The sequence below is a fragment of the Emydura macquarii genome, unplaced genomic scaffold (assembly GCF_026122565.2).
Source record: "Emydura macquarii macquarii isolate MOO-44397 ecotype Brisbane River unplaced genomic scaffold, CSIRO-AGI_Emac_v2 contig_705, whole genome shotgun sequence".
NCBI classification, from domain to species: Eukaryota; Metazoa; Chordata; order Testudines; family Chelidae; genus Emydura; species Emydura macquarii.
The window spans coordinates 7,656,831-7,672,257 of NW_027130842.1; the positions used below are offsets into that span (position 1 = coordinate 7,656,831).

A 15,427-nucleotide genomic window follows, 5' to 3' on the forward strand; every position below is an offset into this window, starting at 1 on the left:
AGAGGCAATGAGAGTAGTTCCATTGATTAACTTTCTTTTATTTCCTGGAATTTCAAGTGCTATAAACACAATACTTCTCTTAAAGTGAATGAAACCATTTTGTGCAGCGAAGCATATATAACATGGTTTGCCTGAATATTGTGGTTATAGCCGTTATCAGTCATTCACTTTCATAACGAACACAATACTCTGTATTTCTAGCACATAATAATAATTTTAAAAGACTGAGCATAAAAGGTTAAGAAACAAGATCAAATCAACAGATTGCAGAGTTGCTAAGGGCCTGAAATATACATCAGGGTTTAATCTGGCCCCTGGTTTCAAATGTGAATATATTGCCTGTTTAAAACAGTAGTCTCACAGTAGTCCATATTTTAAAAAATAAAACCAAAGAACAAAGTGGCATAGCATCTGGCATGATTGGTAATCTATGGTCAGGAGTGGCCAAGGATTGGAATAGCAGAGATATTTCAGCAGGTCAGGATAAAGGTGTATGGTGAAGCTGGGAGGGAAGCACAAATATAGTGTGTCTGCAAAGTGTGTGTGTAGCCCATGTTATCAGTGCTTCACTTCCATAAGCAATAAAACAGCCGTAAATATTTTCTCTTTAAAAAAAATCTCTCCCTTTTAACTATATAGCGTATTTGTTTCTCATTTACTGTGAAATAGAAAAATAAACATTGCAGTGTAATAACCTTGATTTTAGCTTTTTAATTTTTCTATGAATAAGTGCTTATAAATTCAGTTTCACAGATAACATTAAAAGAAAAGTCCCAACAGTTAAATGGAAGAAATTCCAAATTTAAACAAGATATACGTGGTTTTAAATGATTAATATAATATGTGATGCTCTTTGTGTATTTTTTAAAACTACTTTTTTTTTAATGCATCAGTTACTGTCCTATCTTCCACAAGGCACACTGCAGTCTGTGTTGCTACTGCCTTTCTGTGTCATAGATGTTGCTAATATAAATCACCTGGGAGGGCTGACGGCTAGATAGTTTGTGCTTTTTCACCTGATTTTTGCTTCATTGCATTAAAGTTTTTGTTCTGTGGTTTCCTCTTCTTTTTTCTTCTTTGCAGTCCTATCACACTCATCAGTATGTGGCCAGAGCAATATGAGTGAGTATGCACAACTCTCGTGTCTGGAAAGCTGAATATGTTGATTGTTTTCTTAATGTTGACTAGTTGCTAACCACTTTGTATGACCTGTTACACACATTTGGCCAAAAGCCCACATAACAGCTTATTTTTTGACAATTTCATCAGTCTAACTTTTTTTAAAATCCTCTCTTGTCTCTGTAATTAGATTATATTCGATACTATTAACATTTTTTGTGTTTATTTTCTTTTAATAGTCCCTCCCAGTCTCCACAGCTATTTCATGATGACACACATTCCAGAATAGAGCAGTATGCCACCAGGTAAGAAAAACACAGACTTCTTATTTTAAGTGCACCTCTGCATTTTTGGATTGAATGTATGTTATGTTCTATGGACAATATTTATTAAAAAGACACAACTAAGTCTCATGACTTTTTTACACCCAGAGGTAAGTTAAATCTTTCTGCCACAAGAGGTGGGGAGTTATCCTAACTAAAATTTAATGATATTGAATGAAATAACATCAAAATTTTGTCATTGATCAGTATAGAATGGAACGTGTTGCAGAATTACTGTTGGCTGTTTCTGCAAATGTTAGTTTCTTTCCCCTTTGCTCTCCATCTCTTGTCTTCTAATGTGTCTAGTCTTCATGAATAATCCAAGCATGGTAGGGTAGATAATTTCTTCTTTGGGTGTTTGAAATACTGGTATTACTCAGTTTGTCTTCAGTGGTTAAACTGATATTTTCAATTAGCAGTGAACTGCAGAGGAGGGTAAAATAAGTAAGGAATAAACTGGCATTTAATTTGCTTCTGAAACAAACTGTGTTTACTTGCATCCACTTCTCAGGAAGGGTAGAATGGTATGTTAAATTGTCTCCCAAACAATATGGTAGAAGTCCTTTGACTTGAATCATAAAAGTAAAACTGACAAAACTCTTGACAGTTCTTCAGGGAACAATCTTCTATCATCTGGGAGGAAGTACTAGGTGACCTGTTAGGTCTTTTCCATCTCTGGTGTCTTGAGATTCTCAGAGATTTCTGCATGGGCCATACTACCTCCTTTGGAAAGAGTTGCTGATATAACTTACAAAGTTCTTGCTTAGTGAATATACAATATAGTTTTTTCTGAAAGAGAATTTTCATTGAATAAGTCATGATTCTTAGAGCATAAATGATTTCCTGCAAAATATCCTAAGGCCTTTTTGTAAACTTCCTCTCCTTCCACTTGAGGCAGCAGCTGTATTTCCAGTTGTAAATAGTGAAATTTCATTCTACATCAAATGCAGATTGTTACAAATAGATGATGTGTCAATTTCTGTGGGGCCATACTCGGGACAGCACGCGAATGTGTTTTGCTGGGGCAGAGTTGCTATATTGCCAAGACCTGCTGAGTGCTGCAGTGTCTCTGTCTCCACTCTACCTCTTTCTGCCCAGAAGAGTGGAAAGTTGAGCACTAGTCAGGAGCAACCCTAGAGGTATGTACTTACAGTTCACTTTCAGACAACAACGAAGCCGATTTGTATCTAAAACAGGACCTTACCAGTTTCACTTTAGGCACTACAAAAATATCTAGTCTCCTCTCATTTCTTTTGTTTTTAAAGGCAATGCAGTGCTTATATCTGCTATCCCAAAATGTTTGATGTTGACTAACTTGCCATTGAATTGGTTATCTGCAGTCACCATAAAGAAACACAGCTTCAAAACAGTCTTAAAAAACATGGTAGCAGTAAAGGAAAATGCAAACAAAAAAGGACCAATTATACATACGAGGGGGAAAAGTAATGCTTAAAGTGCTACATATTATCAACCATAAAGGGACCTCATTTTAATTTGACAATTAACATTTTTGTCCTTCCTCTCTAGCCATTGTCAGTACAGTACATTCTTATAACCAAACTAGGAAAATGTGATCCAGATGAAATTGCTATAAGGTGGGTGCGCATCTAGTTGAAAGCCTGTACTCAAAAATTAGTTATCAATGGTTTGCTGTCAAACTGGGATGGTGTATTTGGAGGGGTGCTGCAGGGGTCTGTCCTGGCTCTACTACTTTTCAACATTTTCATTAATGACTTGGATAATGGCATGGAGATTATGCTTATAAAATTTATGGATGACAACAAACTGGGAGGGGTTGCAAACAGTTTGGAGGATAGAATTGGAATTCATCTTGATAAATTGTTCTAAAATGAACAAGAAAGATACATGCCACATGCTATGCTTGAGAAAGAGAAAAACTGGCTAGAAAGTAAGTACTGCTGAAAAGGATTTGGGGGTCATAGTGGATCACAAATTGAATATGAGCCAACAATGAGGTGCAGTTGCAAAAAAGGCTAATATCATTTTGGTAAGTATTTCCAGGAGACCTGGGAGGTAATTGTCTTGCTCTGCTCAGCACTGGTGAGCCATCAGCTGGAGTACTGTCTCCAGTTTTGTGTGCCACAATTTAAGAAAGATATTAACAAATTGGAGAGAGTTCAAAGGAGGGCAACAAAAATAATAAAAAGTTTAGGAAATCTGACCTAGGAGGAAAGGTTAAAAAACTAGGCATGTTTAGTTTTGAAAAAAGAAGACTGATGGGGGGACCTGACAACAGTCTTCAAATATGTTAAAGGTTGTTACAAAGAAGATAGTGATCAATTGTTCCCCGTGTCCACCAAAGATAGGAAAAGAAGTAATGGGCTTAATCTACAGCAAGGGAGTTTCAAGTTAGATGTTAGGAAAAACTTTCTAACTCTAAGGATATAGTTAAGTCCTAGAATAGGATTCCAACGGGAGGTTGTGGAATTCCCGTCATTGGAGGCTATTAAGAACAGTTAGACAAACACCTGTCAGGGATGTCTTGACAATTATGCTTGGCCCTGCCATAGCACTACATGGCCTCTTGAGATCCCTTCTATCCTTACATTTCTATGATTCTATGATTAAAGACAATCATAAAGTTAATCATAGCACTTTAATTGCTCAGAAATGTGCCATTCATGTGGATAATGTAGCACCAATATCTGTGTGACAATAAAAGATAGGTCAATGATATAATTACACACAAACACATGCAAAACTCCATTGAGCTCAGCTTTAAACCAGACAAAAGCAAAGACACTTGGATTTAAGAAATAAATTGGCCTCCATGGGAGTGATAATCAGTATTTTTAGTCTGTCCGCCTTCGATTCATCCTGTTGCACTTTGATCTTATGATTCATAGAGCCCAAGTGGAAACTAAACTCTAGGCTTATACTGTAGAACATTAAGCGGTACCTACTGTAGATAATCCCATTAGTCCCACACTAGTTTGACCAACCCTGATTATGGTCATGCTGCTGTAGAAGGGGGAGTTGGAAGTGCTCTGATCCATATGTTACTGATGGATGGGTCCTCGATGATTACAGAACCACAGCTGTTCCTAGCACGTTCAGAAGTTAAAAGAAAATGCTAAATGGTTGTATGACTGGACCACCTTGAAATTCATTAAACTATTTTTCTTCTATTAATATATGCTGAAGTGCAGAGAAGTGAAATTATTTAGTGATACAGTAGGTCACCTTATATGCTGCATGTCAGTTTTATAATATGCCTGCCCATTCAAACTGGGTCTGTTTTTGTTATTGATCCAAATGGTATTTCTCTTTCAAAATACAGAACATTTATCCTTGTCCTGAGTTCTTGTGCAGAATTCCCACTTTTTCACAAAGAAATACACCACTGCTGGAAAGCAGATCTTATCAGTTACTTAGGGAAAGAGTTTAGTGTTTTTAAAATATTATTTGACAAATATTGTTCATACTGTAAATAATTATATATTTTGTATGAGTAGCTGGCAGTGACTACTCTGTGTAGGTTGCCGAATCTTTTCATTCTAGAAGATTGCCAAAGGGATCTCCAGAAAGATACCTCACAAGCAAAGATGCAAAGCTTAGGGTACAATGCCTACAGCTTTTAATTAAATCAAGAAGAATATAAACAAATTAAGGAGAGGAATGTAGGCAGGCAGCAAAGCAAAGCTGGCTGTAGATGCTCAACCTTGAGCCTTTTATTCTAATTGGCAGACCCCAACATTAAAATGGCTGCCCAGTCAGATATATTGTTAGCCCAGTCAGCCCTCGACCACAAGCCACGCTCCGTTCCTGTAGCACAACAATTAGAGCTGCAGTTGAGGTAGACGTCAGATGATCTGTCCCACAGTTAGTCCCACAATTCTGGGAGATATACAATCCTTCCTGCCTATTGTCCCAGCCAGGCATCTGGATCGATTTAACCCCTAAGCAAGACTACACCCTCCCCACAGATACAATATAAACAACAAATAGGGAAACATGAGCATGATACTGGTTTGCCTGAACAGAAAAGAAAACAGTGTTTAGTAAACATAACAACAATATACATTCAGCAGTTAAGGACCAACACATTATCCCAAGGATAAGGGCTGAGAATTTCCGGAGCAGAGAAGCATATAAATAATAAATGGCAACTAAGAGAGCATAATTCTAGACTCCCTTCTTTTGCTGACTGGCATCAATAAGTCTGTGTCAAACTCTAAAAAATATCGGGAGCCAAGGTGTTATAAAAGGAGATATTTGTTTCCTTTCTTTCTTTTAGTGTCTCCTGTGTTACACAAGAGTAATTGTTATACGAGGCAGTTTTAATGATCTTAAACAAAACTCTGGGTGTTATCTTGCCCTTTAATTCTCAACATGTACCAATGGTGGTTGTGTATCAGAAGAGGGATATAATCCAAAAGAATAAAGGGCCTGGTGGTCCAAAGCCCATTGACATCAATTAATTTCAATGGCCTTTGGATCAGGCCTTACGTTTTCAGAGTTGCTCAAGTTTTAGCCATCTGTTGACCATTGATATTTACATAAGAGCCAGATTTGTAAAATTTTTTGTGAGGATCAGGGGGCGAATCCTCCAGCAGTGATATCTAGGGAGGTAAAGCTCCCACAAATAAGAGAAAACACTGAAAATAATCTCTGGACCCAACTCTCCACTCTGGATGGAAAGATGACAGCTCAGTAACCTGGCTGGATCCCTGGGGAACCCACCAGCTCCAGCTCCCTGATCTGGAAGGATAGATAGTGACTTGGTAACTGTGGCAGACACCAAGAGGACCCCCATTCCAGAAGGAGAAAGAGCAGTTCAGTAAGTTGGGCAGCCCAGTTATACTGAGCTACTCTCTCTCCTTCTGGAGCAGCCCAGAAGCAGAGAAGGTGGAGGAGTCAGCGTGAGGAGATGGTACCCTTGCCTCCTCCATCTCTTCTGCTTCCAGGCCTGTTCCGGAGGGTGAAATGGTAACTTGGTAACAGGGGTTCCTTTGGGGTCTGCCCAGGTTACTGAGTTATCATCGCGCATTCTGGAGTGGGGAGTTGGGCTGGATGTTCTGGAATGCTTTTCCAGCTCCAAAAGAAGTTCCAAAACTCTGTTCCAGCACAACTTGAATGCTGGTACGGGGCCTTTCTTCTCTGAGGAGTGCCAGCTCCAATGCAACCTCAGAATATTGGTGGGACCTGGGCTCCATGTGCCCATATAACCAGATACCGATAGATATTCATAGGAGTCATGTTCAACTGAAATTCCCATTTCTGAAAACTAGGAGATAAGTTTTTAAAATCATGTAGACATTTATTTTACTAAGGCTGTTTCAGTAAGCTCCAATGTCCTCCGTGTCTCTCCAGTCCGGAACCTGGGAAACCTCTTCAATTGCTCCCTGTTCCTACTTCCACACATCCAGGCCATATCCAACCCTATAAGAGAAATAATTTCTTTCTGTCAACAAAGCTAAGCCTCTTGTCCTCATCATTTCCCAAAATCCTCCTCCAGTACAAAGCCACAAATATAATCTTTCCTGCCTATCACTCTGTGTCTCCTCCCTCTTGCTTTTGAATCCCTCCTTTGACACACCCATTTTTCCATTATATCAATTTCAAATTTCTTGTCTCACATTCAAGGCTCTTTGCAACTCTGCCCTTATTTACCTTTCTGCTTTTCTTTCTCATTATGTCACCCCCTCTGCCACATCACCTTCCTCATTAGTTTACTAGTTCTACAACCATCCTCGTATTTTCACCCATTATGTCTATTTGAGGACTTTTGTAAGCTGTAATGATAGGCTCTATGTGCTATTGGCAACTGTTCCAAACATGTCTTCATAGGAATGAAATATCTGGGAGGAGGAAATATGATGTAGTGGCTAGAGCACAGGCCTGGGAGTCAGATGATTTGGGTTTATCCTGAGTTTTGCTATTGAGTTGCTGAGACACCTTGGGCAAATCGCTAAACCACTGTGCCTCAGCTTGCCCATCTATGAACTTGTGATAATTATGCCACTTCCCTATTTTACCGGGGAACTTTGAAGTTTAATTTATAATTTTTTGTCAAGGCCATAGAGATGCTCAGGTGTGCAAACGTATAGAAGTGACTAGCATTATTATTATTATTACTGCAGGCTTATTCAGTGTTAGCTAATGCTGCAGAAATAGAGGATTATCTGAATGCTATCTTATCAGTTAAAAACTTGACTTCCAAATAGATAATCTAAGTCTAGATATTTTTATTCCATCACATGCTATACCATGCCTCCACTTAAGTGGAATAAGATGATCAAGACTATCAAGAGTCCTTTATCTTGTCATAGGTGTCCCTTCATTGTCTCTAACCTTCATAAAGAAGGATAATTCATTTACAGATGAAAGAGCTTGCTCTCAAATAAAAAAGAAAACTAACAAAAATGAGCCCTTGGGTGGTGGACACTATTTTTTCTTCAATTTAAACAAGTCTGTATAATGTAAGTGGTAATTATTTTGTATAGTGAATGCCATAGTAGCTTCCCTAGAATCCTAGAAATTAGAAAAGGAAAAGAAGGACCTATTAGGTTATTTGGCCCAACTCCATTAGAACAGAGGTAGTGCAGGTTTCAGGTGAGCCAAATCACACATCATACTGATCACTGAATAGGCAGGACTCTTGAAATAAAGAGGGAATTTCAGTTTCCTGAGGTCAATGTACATTCAATGAAAGATATTTGATTTGTCGATTGTTACTGTAGTTGTTCGTTGTATATATTGTACACTACAGTCATCATTATTTCCAACATTAACTCTATAAATCTCTTGTAACCAGGTTGAACTCCTTCAACTTCAGGTGTATATATATCCAATGCTGAAACTCTCCTTGTCTTCTATTTTAAACTTCAGTGATTTCTTTTGTTATTTTCAGTCAATTATTGGATTTAAATATGTTAAGAGACCTCCCTATAGCTTTGTAGACTCCAAGAGGGTGGTTCTATAGAAATATTCGTAGAGTAAGGGAAATTGCTTGCTTATCTATAAGTGGAGTTGTCTGTGCCACTCATTGATACACATACACAATTATATATTTCTAAATTGTCTTGTATTCATTTTATGAAGTGGAAACTACTGAATAGACAAAAAAGAAACCATTTCTACCTCAACTTTAAAGAACAAAATTACCAAGATATTGTTAAGCTTGCTCTGTGAGCATTCCATTTAAATGATTGTCATACTGTGTTTCTTATCTTATTCTTTTCATAATGCTGCACAAACAATACAATAACAAGATAGCCTATCTGCAAGATAGCATGACAAAAACATTTATATTCATAATTTATAAAAATGTAAAACCCAAATCCTTTTAGATTAATTCCATTAAAAATACAGGCAATGGCTCCCCACAGTTATTTTATATATGATTTTTCCAGAAATATATCTGTTAATATTTTATGGGTCAGTTTGTCCATTGTGCAATAGTATTTATTTGAGCACAGCTTCAGAGGTTGTATGATGATTGTGATGATGCTAATGAAAACTTCATGGTCTTCTACTGGATTGCCAAAATATGTACTTGCTCCAGATAAGAGGGCAGGTAGAATTTGTTAATCCCAGGACAGTTTTCTCATAAAAATCCATCCTCATCTGTGGTTCATACCTTTGAAGCTTTATTTTAGGTGGATAAGAGCCAGCCTATAATGTCACCATATTATCTAGTTATGTTAAAATACTTGGAGCACTTAAGAGTCATCTAGAATATGTTAACCGTATTTTCTTTCCTGTGAACTGCCAGCCGTTTAGGAGTTCAACCCTCATCAACTACAAGAACAGACACCCGAAATACTCCCAAATAGAATGATCCCAGTCTGATATTTTTAGCGTGGTCTCCTAAATTCTCATTTCTCTTTTCTTTCAGGCTGGCTCAGATGGAAAGGACCAATGGTTCCTTGCTGACAGACAGTAGCTCCACCACAGGAAGTGTGTAAGTAAATCATGCAATTAGAGCAGCTGGGAAAGGCCAACACATTTTATTATAAATGTCTAATATAATCTTCATTGGTTGCAGTGCTGAATTTTAGTCCCAATCGAAGTAGATAATAAGTGGGACACAAAAAATGCCTGCATAAATGTCATGCTTCCAAGCAGTAATGGTATAAATTGGCAGTGTTTGTTTAGCTTGATGTGTCATTTAGTGAAGTGAAGTGGTTCTGCTTCATGAAACTGGGTCATTTCACCTGAAAAGTTTCTCTTTCCTAGCTCGACCCATTAATTTTTTTTTTTTTAAAGTTATTCAGTAGAGGAATATACAGAACTAGAACAGTGGTGTTACTTATGCAGAACAATTATATTCATTTTGCCGGCTACTGGCCCATCTACTCATAGACATGCTTATAAAAATTACTAAGAAGGCCAAGCTGTTACAAGAATTATGGTATATTTTGCTTGTAAAAAGCTTTAATTGAGATGAACTGATGTGCTGAATATAAAAGAAAAAGGTAGTAAATTCTTAGTAGATTAAATATGAATAATTTTTCATTGTTAAGCAAAAATATTTGAAAAACCTGTTGAAAAACAGCTTGACCTTGCCAAGATCTAAATTATGAGCTTTGTTAACTAATTCAAGCATAGGAAGATAGATCCTTGCTCTTTTTAGGTATGTGATATCATCAGCTCTTGCAAAAAAAAAACAGGTCTTTGTTGGTCAGCTTTTGTTAGGCAGAAAGGTCTTTCATTTTTAAAATTAATTTATTTATTATTTTAAAATCTAATCATGCATTAAGTTTAAGTATGAATTTCATTAGTGATTTGTTATTTCAAATAGGTTGTTTCAAAGAAATACTTAAGTTTAGCTTGAAGCTTTCTCCTCACTCCTGCACACGTGACTGTCTCGCTCTCATTGTTTTTAACATACTAAATCTATTTTTGCATATTGCCTTAATAGTCAGTTCATCAGTGATTGGAGTGCAAAGCTCTGTCCTCTTCTTGGTTCACTTGAAAAACTTGCAAACTCACTGCCATTTGGCTTGTATTCATAAAAGGAAATGTTGAGAGCTGCCAAATGCTCATACATTTGGTTGTCGTTTATTTCCCAATTAATGAGTCTAATTAAGTGACAAGGCAGAGACACCATGCATTCTAACCTTAAAACTTAATTTGTACATGTAATTTTTATTACTAGTTCATCCTGTTGACTGTTATAAATCTCCTTCTTTTGCCCTAAGCTTTTGAACATTTAAAACCCCTGGGTCTGAAATTGGTCTCAAGCCTCATAATAAAGGTTAATTCAGTAGATTCTTTATATTATGATGCTGGGATGACTTCCAAATTTAGGTCCCAATCCTGTAGCTACTGAAGTCAAATGAGAAAAGTTATAAATGTACTTAAGTATTTGTAGGAGCAGAGCCTTTAGAGGTCAAGGAGAGCAGCAACACTAACTCTTTTTTTTTTCCAGTTGCAGCCTGGCTCTGTTTACAGGTATTTCTGAGGCTTTACTTGAGATATGCTTGAACTGAAATATTTGGATCTAAATTTAAACCCCCACAAAATTCAAAAGTGTTTTAATTTAAAATTTTGATTTGGCTCTATGACAGTCTGCTGGTGTTCTCAGAATTGTGAGTTATTGTTACTCCTCTGAGCCTCAGCAAAGTGAGAGTTTTGCTAGTGCTAAACTGTGTGACAACTCCCTGACATACCACTTTGCTGGCAGTGCAGAGAAGCTCTTCAGGACTTTGCCAATGCAGGCCTTGCCTTGCAGGAAACAGACAGTGAATCTAAGGTGACCAGAAGTCCCAGTTTTATAGGGACAGTCCCGATACTTGGGGCTTTGTCTTATCTGGGTGCCTATTACCCCCCAGCACCATCCTGATTTTTCACACCTGCTATCTGGTCACCCTAAGTGAACCCCAACTCCTGAGTTCCCCAGACACATCTCTCTGCATTGTCCAGCCCCCTTCCAGAATGCTCACGGAAGTTAAGTTTGCTGCTCCTTTAAAGAGTCGGTAAATAACAGCTCATTACTTTAACTGGGATTTGACATACACTCTTATTTCAGTCACAGCACTGTGTTGGTTTATATTATTAGTAAAACAAGTTTATCTAGTGAAAGGACATAAGACTAAATTATCAAATTCAACAAATAAAGATAGAAAGGGCTACAAGCAAACAAAAGTAAAAATACACTTCTAAGACTAAACCTGATTTCATAAATTAGAGTCTCTTGTTCAAAGAAGTGTTTCTAGCCATGTCTCTTTTCCAACATGGCTGATCTGACTTTTTGGCCAGGACCCTTCACAGAGCTCAAAGTGCTCAGTTTCTTTGTCTCTTCAGGTGAACAATACCAAAATCCTTTCAGTTTCCACTTATATCTCCCAAAGTTCATTTAACCTGTTATAAGAGGCAGAAATGCTTCCTGCTCGTCTTTTCTTCCTGTTCACTTCCCATTCCCCATTGATTCATATGTAAATGAGGCTTCCATTGTTTTGAGTCCATAATGCTTAATTTTACATTGGAGACAGCTGCCTTCCCTCCTGTCTGGGAGAAAACTTGTTTTTCTCTGTGTTTGGTCACACTTCAAAGCATAATGTCAGAGAGTATCCATAATTTTATATGGTGTTAATGCCTACATTCCCAATGGTATTTATCAACAGTATGTCACAGGCTTTCATAAAAACCTTATTCAGTACATTTTTATATTACACAATATTGTGTACAATTAGCTGATTCAATTGCTTATTATTTGAGGTTCAGGCCCCCTTTGTATAGCCCTATAAACCTTTGAAATGTACTCATCTGAAGGGTTTCCCCAGATAAAGTTGCTCTCTCCTGCTGGGGTATTGACACTATACAGTCTTCTCCCTGCTTGCTAGCTTTATTTACCTTTTATGTAGATGTACCTTCATTTTCTCTGCCTGATGACCAGGCTGGACAGACAAGCAAATGCACATTTTTTTGTCTAAGGCAGACTGGGCTATGCATTTCTTGCCAATCCATTTTAAGAACATGATTCTAGTACATATTTATTACTCTTTGTGCACACCCTATACATATACCACTCAATGATTTTTAGGATCAGCAAATCACCAGTTTGTATATGATACCTGACATGACTCCTTTTAGATACAGATTATGACAACAGTGTGTTAGGTATAGTGAGCATGTCAGGCCTGACAGAAATTGATGACCCAGAGCAGTGAACCACCAATGGGCCTCTGTCACAGGCCCATTACAGATATAAAAAAATCTGTGAAATTCAGATCCAGATCTCAGTTCAGGTCCTGAACTTCCATGGTATCTGGGATTTTGGTTCAGGCCCATCTGTAATTTTCCAATAAAATATGCCATAGAAATGGAATCTCGGGTGTTCTGTGTCAAATGTATCTATCTCAGCTAGCGGCAATCAAGAAATTAAAGACATCCAGTCACAGAGAGAAATTAATTTAAGTTGGCAATAAAATCAAGAAAAGAATAGATAAGCAAAAGTGGAAGAGAGAAATTTTTGACAATGCTGTTGAACCTTCCAGATTTTGATATTTCTCACAGAAACACTAGGTCAAAGTATATTCTCTTCAGGATAGAATACAAAGTGTCTTATGTGAAAGCCACGATAAAAATGAAAATGAGGGGGAAAATATAATTATCACCCGCATATTCAGCTTAGTGCATAAGATATAATTTATTATCTGGTTCTCTCAATCAAATAGAAACCAGAATAGACCGGAGCTCAGAATGATTCTGTCAGGAAGACTTGACCTTTTTTTTAGAGCTTAAACTGAATGCTCTGAAAGACATGGATAACTGCACCCATTTGCCCCTTATTCTCTGTATACTTATGCATACAGTGTATACACACACCTATTTAAAAACATATACACCGAGAATAGCATGTTTCAAATGCAGATTTCCATGGCTTGTTTTGTTAGATACACCTCTCTTTCGTTTGACCTCCCTGCAGATCATTTTTATACCATAGTGCTTGTCATTCAGCTAAATGGTGCAGGCACTAAATACTGTGCTGCAGTCTGATGACCTCTCCATCTGAATGGGTCTGATTTTGAACCAAAGCAAGCTGAAAATCTTCAGGGGAATAACTACTGAAAAAGGCTGAGGAGTTGATTTTGATGATCGGCTTGTATTCTGGTTGCTGCCTACCATCCCCTATCGTTTCTGGAGAGAAATGTGTAATGGATTCTCAGTAACAAACTGTGTGTTTGCCAGAATGCATTTGCTGCCTCCTTGTCTTGTAGGACATTCTGTCATTATGAAACCCTGAATTGGAACTCCAGTGCTACTAATAGGTCTATCTTAATTACTATAATGAGATATGTTAGTGCAGACACGAGGTCCTGCCTTTCAGACCAATTATTTAGCAAGGCAGGCAAAAGGTTGAGAGCGGGATGCATAGCAAAGATTCATCTTTTCTTTAAACAGATTTCTTCCTTTGTCAGGTGTTCATTGAACAAGCATGTTATCAGTTAGAGTATGCTGCTTACAATGGACAAATCAATACTTCCAATCTTTGTCCTCTACATTCCATGAGGGATAGCCACAGTAAGAGAGAGAAGGAGAGCAAATCTGCTCTGTGCTGATTGAATATGATTGTGGAGTGTGAAATAAAAAACTAGCTAAAATTCTTATTGCCCAGTTTGTATTGGTCTGTTGTAATCACACCAGCTAGTAGCAGTACAGTGAGGGTTCGGTCAGCAATTATCATTTGTAAATTTCATTTTTCAGTGGTTTATAAATATTATGGTAAAAATTCACAGCTTGCACAGATTATCAAATCATGCTAGAAATGACAGAACGTCACTTTAAGATCTCAGCTTTGGGAGCACTTTTTAAAAAAGTTCTATTTTAGATTTCTGTGTTTAATGAATAAACTTGTAATTTAGACAGTGCCATTTTAACTATCTATTTAAAAACTTATAAGAGTGGCCAAATGGCTAGTACCATGACGATGTCTTTGCATTCAAAATGATACCATTTAATCACAATAGCCCTTGAAGAAGTAGTTGCATTTATCAGTTAAATGATTATTTTAGACAATCTTTTTAAAAAACAAACTAACAGGATTTCACAATTTCTTCAGTCTGGTTTAACGCTGTGTAGCGCTCTGCTCACTTGAGATATAAGGCTAGAATTGCCAGTATTTCAGTGTCTCAGTATTTCCAAGAACATTCCAGTTTCAGTGGGGTTTTTCTGTATGGCTTCCAGGATTTTAAGAAGCCCTACAAATATTCTAGGGCTTTATGCAACATCATAATTTCCCTTGAAAAACACTTAAGCAATAATCTTAGTTATAACTGGAGAACATTTTTAAGGCATATAAAGGCAGAACATGGGCAAGCTGCTGCATTTTTTCACTAATGTGTTAGGATCTGATCCAAAGTCCGTTGAGGTCAATAGAAAGATTTCCACTGGACGTTGAATCAGGCCTTTAATTTGTAACTAGACTATTGGAAAACAAGAAATTATAAGTTTCACTGAGATACATGCGTTGCTGAGAGCAGACAGGGGCTAGAGGTTTGTATTTGTAGGTTTAAAAAAAGAAAAACCAACCTGCACACTGACTTCTTTCTATACCTGCCAGCTCTGTTCATCAGCTCCCCCTCTTGGATTTAAATGCCTGTACATTCTAAAATAAGTGTCAATTTTAAGCCTAATCAGTGAAAAATATATTAAATGTATTATTCATTACTGACTTTCTTAGAGAGGTCAAGACTGTGACAACAACCTCATTGCACATTTTTGAGGTCATAGTTGACAAACATAGCATAGAAATTACATATAATAAAAAAGTACACACCAGTTCTATTCAAATTTCACAACAAGCAATTGTAAGCAGATGCCCTCTTTAGGGATGGCTCTTTTTCAATTTTCATTGTAAATTTTGGCAAGCTAATAATTTATCTTAGGAGTCATGTTGAGAGATTATTATACAAAAGAGGACCGTGGAGGAAGGAGCTTCTCATCTCTACTCTGCTTTTAACTCTTGTAATATAAATGAATGCACGTGGAATGAAAACAGCATGAATTCAAACAAT

General features: G+C 37.3%; 1 protein-coding gene across 1 annotated transcript in view; it reads left to right on the forward strand.

Annotated features, from left to right (window-relative positions):
* UTRN (utrophin) overlaps positions 1 to 15,427 on the forward strand; it is a 503,387-nt gene that overhangs the window by 462,531 nt on the left and 25,429 nt on the right. The window contains exons 68-70 of the mRNA XM_067542236.1: positions 1,084 to 1,122; positions 1,359 to 1,424; positions 9,304 to 9,369. Coding sequence (XP_067398337.1) covers positions 1,084 to 1,122; positions 1,359 to 1,424; positions 9,304 to 9,369 — 171 coding nt within the window. The remainder of the gene's footprint in view (positions 1 to 1,083; positions 1,123 to 1,358; positions 1,425 to 9,303; positions 9,370 to 15,427) is intronic.